This window comes from Mastomys coucha, chromosome X (genome assembly GCF_008632895.1).
Source record: "Mastomys coucha isolate ucsf_1 chromosome X, UCSF_Mcou_1, whole genome shotgun sequence".
In the NCBI taxonomy this organism is placed as follows: Eukaryota; Metazoa; Chordata; class Mammalia; order Rodentia; family Muridae; genus Mastomys; species Mastomys coucha.
Window position 1 is genome coordinate 97,080,920 of NC_045030.1, and position 9,728 is coordinate 97,090,647.

At 36.4% G+C, this 9,728-nt stretch overlaps 1 protein-coding gene across 6 annotated transcripts in view; it reads left to right on the forward strand.

Annotated features, from left to right (window-relative positions):
• The window catches only part of Heph (hephaestin), an 86,898-nt gene extending 81,252 nt beyond the window's left edge, over positions 1–5,646 (forward strand). For 4 of the 6 annotated variants that reach the window (XM_031365330.1, XM_031365339.1, XM_031365320.1 and 1 more), the window contains 2 exons: positions 2,044–2,088; positions 4,718–4,950. In XM_031365330.1, coding sequence (XP_031221190.1) covers positions 2,044–2,088; positions 4,718–4,950 — 278 coding nt within the window. Of the gene's footprint in view, positions 1–2,043; positions 2,089–4,717 lie in introns of all 6 variants that reach the window. The other 2 variants (XM_031365301.1, XM_031365291.1) reach the window with 2 other exon arrangements.
• The last annotated feature ends 4,082 nt before the right edge of the window (positions 5,647–9,728 follow it).

The window sequence follows — 9,728 nt, forward strand, 5'->3', positions numbered from 1 at the left end:
ATATATATATATGTATATATATATATATATATATGATATTTGTCTTTCTGGTTCTGGGATACCTCATTCAGGAATCTTTTTTCTAGTTCCATTTATTTGCCTGAGAATTTAATGATGTCAATTTTTCGAAAATTGGACAGAGAATCCAAGACCTTATATGGGAATGCTTTTTTTTTTTCTCCTGGTGGTATTTAGCATATTGGGTAAAATACAGGGCAAGTACAGTTGCTGTGATTCTACATGTTAATGTTTGAAGTGATCAACCATGGATTCTAATATGATCAAGAAGATATGGATGAAATGGGTAGCTTGGGGAAGTCAAATGATTTAGGAATTAAATATCTAATGATGGAAGAATAACGGGACTTTTGCTAGCAAAGTAATAAGCATTAAAATTAGATTTTTGTTAGATTTTGGTTTACTGATGTGGATGCAGGTCTGGATCACCAATCTAATATAACCGTTATTGACCATAACTGCTAAAACTGGAGTGGATATGCAAGTGATTAGAATAAAGAAGTCAACAATGGAAACTGACAAAGGTTGTACTAATTACTAAAGACTTCCAAGGATAAATATAACTATGAGTAACAAGAAATGCTTTCAGGTTTCTTATCTAGTTAATATCATCTTGAAATTAAAACAATCTTTACTAAAATGCAAGAAACAATATTGAGTAGCAAATACCTCAGAAAAGAGCTCACCCTCATTGAAAAATGAAAGGAAGAATTATTTTGATATAGGACTGAATAAATAGAGAAGTATATTTAGCAGTGAGCAGGGGCTTTCTGAAGGGAAATTGAGAAATGATGGAAGAGAAACAGTAGAATATTCAATAAAATACGGATAGAGAAAGTGACAAGAATCATAGAAAGGCAGATGGGAAGGGTAACATATTTTGGCTTCCTAGGTCTGTGTACTTGTCCTCATTTCCTGTGATCACTCAAAATCAAATTAACATTTTAATATCGATTCTTACTGATTAAATTTCTTATCTGACTGTTTCATGCATGTTTATTAATATATTCTGATTACTCTGTCCCCATTATCTGCGCCTTTCCCTGCCACCCACCTGCAATCAGTTCCTTTCTCATTTTCATGACTTTAGGCTGGTTTTGTGACATTCAGTTTAATCAGAGCTGTCTCTATGACCATTGGATTGGAACTATTTGTTGGAGCCTGGTGAGATCATCAGTGAGTACTTAACTGAAGACAATGGTCCTCACTTTCCTTGAATCTTATCTGTAGCAAATTCCAGCCATGAGGGGTAGAGACTTCTGAGCCCTTCCTCCATCTATGCTTGACTGTTGACAGTGCCATTCTTATGCAGACTCACTATAGGCATCCACACCTACTTTGAGTTTGTGATTGCAGTGACTTTGTCTTGCTCACAAAATGACTTTTTCAGCCCTTCTCCATAGATTTCCAGCTCTTGCATTCTTTGTGACACATCTTTCACAGTCGTCCCTTACAGTAGATAGTATAAATGTTCTGTTTAAGGATGAGAACGCTGTGCAGCCTTGGCTTTTAACATCGTTCACAGGAAAAAGACTCATCTTTTATTAAGGCTGAGATTATGTCTATAAGGATAAATGTAACTATTTAGGAGGTGGCTTGATGCTATGCTAATTTGCTAAACAACAGTATTTAGTACACCCTACCATGCAGGAACTATGACCTATCTGCCCTGCTGCTGTTTTTAAAAGTTAGGTTTAAAGTATGTGAGGTATGGATTTCCTTGCTCTCTTAGAGCAGGTTTCAAATCCAGTCCGAGGGAACTCAATGAGGTAGCTGGGCAGTGATGGCACATGCCTTTAATCCCAGCACTTGGGAGGAAGAGGCAGGTGGATTTCTGAGTTTGAGGCCAGCCTGATCTGTTCTGGGACCAGAACAGCCAGGGCTATACAGAGAAACCCTGTCTCTAAAAACAAACAAACAAACAAACAAACAAAGAAATTGCTTCAAGTAATGTAAGTATGCCATACAAGTTCTATAGATTGATACAAAGAATAATAGGATCAATCTTTTGTCTTTTTCCCACAGAACATTTCAGCACTATGACCACCATTACTAAAGAGATTGGAAAAGGTATGTAAGGTGATTTATATATACTGGGAAATTACAGAGAGAGAGAGAGAGAGACAGAGAGAGAGAGAGAGAGAGAGACAGAGACAGAGACAGAGACAGAGACAGACAGAGACAGAGAGAGACAGAGACAGAGAGAGAGACAGAGACAGAGAGAGACAGAGACAGAGAGACAGAGAGAGACAGAGACAGGGAGAGACAGAGACATGGAATGTGTGTGTGTGTGTATAATGTGTGATACTTCTAGCATGACTAAACTTGGGCACCATAATATAACACCTTAAATTTTCTCTAAGATGTCAGAAGCCAATGAAGTGTGTGCCCTCAATATGCTTATTTGTCTCATGTCTTCCCTATAACCTTTGAAATTTGGGAAAACAACTACATCATAAGTTACAAAGCTGTGTTCATAGCTCACAAACCACTTTAGGAGGGAGATGAAAGAATCCAAATTCTGTTGTGTTAGACTTGAAAGATTTATAGCAGTAACAAGGATTTCTACAAGCACAATTTGAGACTAGAACAAATACCAGACATCCTTCCACAACTACTTCTATTCTTTTCTCCATTTATCTATGGTATACCACACAATTTAAACTTGGGTGCTGTCCATCTATTTTCTCTTTGAGAAAATAAAGATGCTTTTCCTATAATGCCTAGGTCAAAATTATGCTTTTATTCTTTGCTCCATTTGTACCTTTTACCGGGAGAGATTCAGAAAATTGTGTGCAGCATAAGGACTATTAGACATAGGCATGCTATCATGTCTGATATCCCCTCGCTTGAGAAGTGGAATAGAAGAACCATAGGTTCCAGACAAGCCTAGACTCAAAGTGAGGCTGTGTTCCAAAGGAAAAAAAAACAAACACATATAAAATGGAAACTAAAGAATATCAGTTCACTCTGGAGGTTTTCAGCTCTACTGAAAACCAACTTCTCATTAGCAAAGTCCCAATGATATACTTAAATTTCTCATAAATTGTTAACCATGGACTAGGATATATGCTAGAGAGGTTAGAGAAAGGTAAGGTAAGTTTGAAAGGGCAGTGATTAGATTACATTTTCTTCAACTTAAGTAACTTAATATCATATATACATGTGTGTGTGTATGTTATACATATATATATAAATAATACATAAGTATATCAGTTATTAAATATGTGTGTATGGATACAAACATAATATGTATTTGTGCATGTGCATATATTCTGTGCATATTTGTTTCCACATACATTCATATTATGTGTGCATTGTTCATAAACAACTCACTGAAGAAAAAACTGTCAAAAGTATTGATTTAATAAAACCCACTAATTTTCTAAATTTGAAGTTTCTTCAGGGTCACAAGAGAAACACATGCCAGAATGTAAACTCAGAACCAGAATGCTTTTCAGTTTCCATTTGAACTCATTATTTTGCAGCTTTTTCCAGTTCTGTGAAAACATTTATTCATCCAATGCATTCATCAAACAAGTGTCAATTATCAGGGGTACAAAAGCAAATAAGACATAATTGCTACTTTCCAGTGCCTAAAAATGGAATGAGCCACAAAAACAATAATTTTAATGCTAGATGCTGTGCACAGAAAGAGTAAACAATGATACTATCTTATAATTATTGTATATTTGCTATTTACCAGATGCCATGCTAAATATCCCAAGCATATTATTAGCTCACTTAAACTTGGTAATAATCCCCTTTGTTGTTGTCATTATTTTCATTTTACAAAAGGAGGAAACTAAGATTCATTAGGGATTTGGGCACTTAGCCCCAGGTTACAGACTAGATAAACTATAAGTTAAGAAATAATACAGGCAATTTGGAAACCTAGTGGAAGGCACTATTAATTGTACAAATGAATTGCTCTTGGAGCTAGAAAGGTGAGAAAAAGGAGGACTTAAATTCAGGCAAAGAAAGAAGCATGAACAAAGGCAAAACCTATAAATGTACCATCATTTATGGGAAATGAAAAATGAGTTTCTGTGGTTGAATAATAGCAAACAAGACTAGAAGAAAGGTCATTTTGAGCCTGGCTGAGAGGGTTGGAATGTATGACTTTAAATTCTGTACTAGCCCTGTAGATCATTTGAAGACAATAGAATATTTAAATGACAGAAACTATCACAATCACCAGGAAAAGTCAATATGAAATTACTACTAACATGATCTGCAAAGGTGGGATTCCAGACAGAATGATAGCAAGCTGTCACAGTCTAATGGTCAAAATGAGCACTGACAAACTGTATTGACTCAATGTTCTTCACGAACTTTCACTTATTTCTCCTAGCTCTACCCCTTATTTCTCTAGCATGAGTTCATGAAAACTAAGTCTAATTATTTATTGTTAGTTTTATTTACTTTTTTCTGTAGCACAAGATTTTAAATATTCTTCAGTAACCCTTAGGTCTTCCCGTGAGCAAACAGAATAGGTACATGACTGATTGCCAAGGAGTGCTTCCAGCTGTGATATTATAATTGTCTGATTATGAATTTGAAATCTGTCATAATCAGCTGCTATTTTGAAGAGTCAAGACAGGTCTTCTGTCCTATTTTCATGGACTTGTTTTCCTAAGAGATGTCTGTAAAAGGTAACCTCATATATGGGTATCTCTTTTCTCATTCTCTATTTCAGCGGTGATTCTAAGGGAAACTGGAGAGGGCAATGTGAAGATGCTGGGCATGAACATTGCCATAAAGGATGTTGAGATTCTGTCTTCTGTTTTGATTGCCATATGTGTGGTTCTGTTGCTCATTGCTCTGGCTCTTGGTGGTGTAGTCTGGTACCAGCATCGACAAAGGAAGCTTCGGCGCAACAGGAGGTCCATTCTTGATGATAGCTTCAAGCTTCTCTCTCTCAAGCAGTAATAGCTAACGCATGAAGATATCTTCAGAAAACACATCTTGGATGTATCCTATGTTCCCAGAAATCTGTGTACTAGTTAAAAACTCTTTTGTCAAAGGGGTATGGGTAGTGGACAGGCAGAGGATGGAATCAGAATTGTCTGGGCATTTCCTTATTTATTTACATGGAATTCGTATGTTCTTACTTTTTCTTTAATTTCCATACAACTTGAGAATTAGGTAAATTCCTTTGTATACAAATTTCAGCAGCTAGGATATGTTACCCTAAAGTACTGCAAAGTATGGAAATTCCTAGAATACAATCATTGTCACAGAATAGATACAAAGAAAAAAATCTATCTAATTGGGTTTCTAAGTCCAAGACCTAGATAGACAAGTACACTTTTAATTGAGGCCACAAAGGTAACCCATAACTAAATAAAGGACAAATAACATAAACATGATGCAAAATGAGAGGTAGGGTGGGTAGTAGGATTCCAAATTTTACCTTAATTGTCTTTGAAAATGGACTTTTGGAGAAATGAATGAATGGGTTGTGGTTGTCATGAGCACCTCCAACCTCTGTAACCAGAAGCACCAGTAAAACAGTCCTTCATGATTTTACACAGTGTTATGGAAGAGAATTTTGAGTGTCCTCTCCATGTTTGAAATAGCAAATCTTGTTCATTAAAGTTCTTATTAAAAGATTGGAATACTGAATTTGGTGACTTTGATGGTTCCTGTGGCTACTTGGATGTGGGATTACATTTTAAACCAAAGTGTTTCAGGGATCCGTGAAGGTATATTATAGATTTATATAGCCCTTGTGGATCCTGGAGATTTGTGTGCTGTCTCAAAGTAAGTATCCATGACAGAGTGGTAACATCCTTGAAGACAATTTCTGTGGGTGCAAACATTTTTTGGAATGTCAAGAAAAGTGACCAGAGAAGGTACTGAAACAAGACCCCATTCCTGTACACTGAACAAACATAGGTAGGAGCATGCATGGTGATTATGTGGGTGGGAGTGACTATAGAGATAGAAGAAGTATGTTTGCAGTTTATAAACCTCTTTATAAAACAGAACCATTCCTTCATGTACCTTGAGACAACAACCTTTTGTTGCCAGCATGTTTAGATCTCTCTGAAACTTTGATCAGGAAGTATAGACAAGAAAATAGGAATAGGGTAAGATAGTCCATTCTCACTATAGTTTCCACATGGCAAATGGAGAACAGAAGGAGCATCATGGAGAGTAATGATAATAGCAATGAGATGGAGATATAGCTCAGTGGTAAAGTGATACCCTAATATAGGATAGTCCCTGGGTTGAAAAAAGAGCACAAAAGGAAACAAAATAGAAAACAAGGTAATAACAGAAACACATAGTGATCTTATACATATCAAAGAATTCTAATTCCTGATTGTTTTGGATATGCCTTGGTTCATTCAAGTGAAGATTATATTATTTTACTTAGGGTGACTTAGCTGAAAATTGAGTGGAGACTCAAAATTTCATCTATTTGACTCCAAAAACATTATATTCTCCTTTATCATGGAAACATATAGTATTCTTTGTCTTTCTTACCCACTCGATTTCAAACTGTGAAGTTGCCTAGCAACTTTTGTACTTAGTTAGTAATCCACAGTGTTGGTTTCCATTTGCCATGAAATGTTGCAGGTCAGAGGCCAGAAATGAAAACAAAGACCAGAGTAATGTATTTTGTTCATTCATGGTCAGTGGCTTTCTGGAAAGTTTCTGGAAATCTAAGGGACATAGATGTGGAGAAGCATATTAATTACTTGTTATTCTGTTTCAGAAATAATATGCCTTCTCAGTGAGAAATTGGTCTGTACACTTAGAGATCAAGTAGAGGCTCTTAACCAAAGTACATATGGATGACTGTGGCTAATACCCAAATAAGAGTTGGAAATAAATGGAATATTTTTACTAACATATATACCTTAGGTTTATGCATCTTCTAAACAATGTCATCCTTAAATCTCTTTCAGTCCTGGCCCAAGGTTACATTTTGAACAATTTAAATAGTTAGGAGACTGCAAATCTTGACACTTAGGCAGATAGGCGATTTACACAAAGATATTGCCATAATTGTTTTAAATGTACCAGTATACTCCTTTTTGAATAGTTGTTACCCAGGGTCATTTTGTCCACAAGGCAGAATTGTGAAGGGGCAGGAAAATAAAGAGATTACTCCTTCTTATATTCTTGCTTAAGATATTTTAGGTTTGACTAGAATTTGATCTCCTTGATGAAAAGTTTTGTGGAAAATTACCCAGGTCTGTTCTATGAACCTGAGGTCAAGGTTCCAGCTAATTTATCTTGGCTTCTATTAAACTACCTGCTTGTGCAAATATTCCTGTCCAGCTAACTGCTTATCTTAGCTTCTGCTGGACTACCAGCTTGTGTAAAACTTCTCCCTGCAGCTTCTGAGCAAGATAGGATTTTTTTTTACATTTAAAACTACCTCCGTGCTCTAAATTTGCAGTGGTATATTTGGGTGGATCCTGAATGCCTGAGGGTAGTCCCAGGTGGCTGGAATAAAGACTTTCAATTGGCTGTAACAGTGTCTGAGTAGTCTTCTTTGGTGTGCTTCCTGTCACAGGATTACTTAATAGCAGACCAGAACTTAGTGATGGCTGTGGCTCTATGCTGTTTCAAATCCAGCTGCCCTGTAGAAGTATATCTTTTCTATAGGAATCAGGGTCCAATGGCTGGTCAGTCCTGGTAAATAAAGATTCACATGCTAGCATCCTAAATATTACCTCTCTGTAACAGGCCTTATCTTTGAGATATTTTTGGAGATAATGTTCCTGAGTCTAAATTTCACTTGTGTGACTTAATCTCTCCTAAGAAAATATATTAGTAAGTTCTTTATAATATCAGTTTAACTTTGAGTTTCTTCTACAACAATTTAATTGTTAGTATTTAAAACTTTGAAAATTGATATATTTTTCAGCAACAGACACCTCTGTTGTTTATGTGAAAATTAATGAAAATCAAGTATATTCTGGGGAGTCCAGTCATTTAGTCATATAACTTACATATAACTGAGAAATTCTTAGCATGGATACATGAGACTAGGAGGTGGAACTATAGTATGATGCATTTTAAAGATATTTTTTAAAATTATTTTAATTATGTGTATGTGTGAGTGGTAGAAGGAGGAAGAGCAGTAGTTTCAGATCCCCTGGGGCTGGAGTTACAGATAGTTGCAAGCCACTGAATATAGATTTTGAGAATTGAACTCAGATCTTCTGCAAGAGCAGTACTTACTCTTAACAATGGCTTGTAACCATCTCTGTTCTTGTTAGTAATTCTGCTTCCAATCAAAATTGAATATTAGAGACTTTATATTCTGGGAAAAGATGGATATGGGGAGGTACTATGCAAACAAAACAAAAGAAAAATAAAACTCTTATCCTGTTTATTCAAGTCAGAAAACAGTGTGTCTTATTTGCTTTCTCTTCAGAACATCTTTAAAATATTTTGTTTTTGACTATTTCATTTTATTTAACATTATTGTGGAGTGCATACCAACACAAGTATGTGTCAGTCAAAAAACAATGTCTCCCCTACTGTAGGTTCTGGGGATTGAATCAAGTTATCAGGCTTGCATGACAAGCACCTTTACCCAGTGGTCTCCATTTTATTAAAGCTATTCTCTCATACATTACCCTTTGACGGTAGCCCTTTTCTCCTCCCAAATCTCACCTCATGCATCTTTTGTTTATCTCCAGAAAATGGCAGGCCTCCCAGGGATATCAACCAAACACTCATGGCATGTGCAGCTGCAACAAGACTAGTCCCCTCCCCTCATATTAAGGATGGATGAGGCAACTCAGTAGGAGGATAGAGCTCCTTAGAGCAGACAAAATTGTCAGAGACAGCCCCTATGCCCAGTGGACCATTGTGCCAGACTAAAAATACCTTTTTTTGTATCTCTGATGGTTCCCACTTCAGTTAAACTGTCAACCATTTGTTTGCTTGGCATGTAATCCCAGCACTGAGATATAAAGACCACCAGTACAAGGTCAGCCTAGAATGCATAGTGAGTTCCAGACCAGCCTGGGCTGCTGAATCAAACTGTTTCTCAAAACAAACAGGACAAAAAAAGTCACAATCATTTGTTGCCTGGGCTATTGTACTCTTTTCCTGCTGTTTATCTCAGATTCTCTCTAGACTTACAATTGATTTTTCCACACAGAAAAGTGAGGTTTCAAAAATATAATTAAGCCTCTAGTTTGAGCAACATTGTGTACATTTAGATCTCCCTGAAGATAAGTAGACTCTGGAGATAATTGAAGAGGCAACAACAAAAGAAGAAAGAGGAAATCAGTAGATAGGGCAGCGGGGCTGAAAATATAGTGTTAGCTTTGCATCATATGATTCTTTGTCCAGAACAGGCAAGTTACAACATACTTCCATTCAAAAAACAAAAAACAAAAAACAAAAAACAAAACAAAACAAAACAAAAAACCAAGGTAGGCCATAATCATGTAAATAGCCAAAGAATAATAGTGAGTCAGGTGACAGAAGGTATCTTTTAGGAACTCTGGAAGCTGGGGAAAAATGCCATATTATTTTTCAAGTGAAAAATACCAAAGCCAAGTATGGTGGGACACACACTGAGAGTTTTACGCTTGGAACACAGAATGGGGAAGACAAAGTTCACAGTCAGCTTAGACAACATTGAAAGTTTGAAGTTAGCCTGGGCTACAGACTGAGGAGCTGACTCAACCCATCATGCAAAATTCTGCATTTCATGAAAAGTCTACATT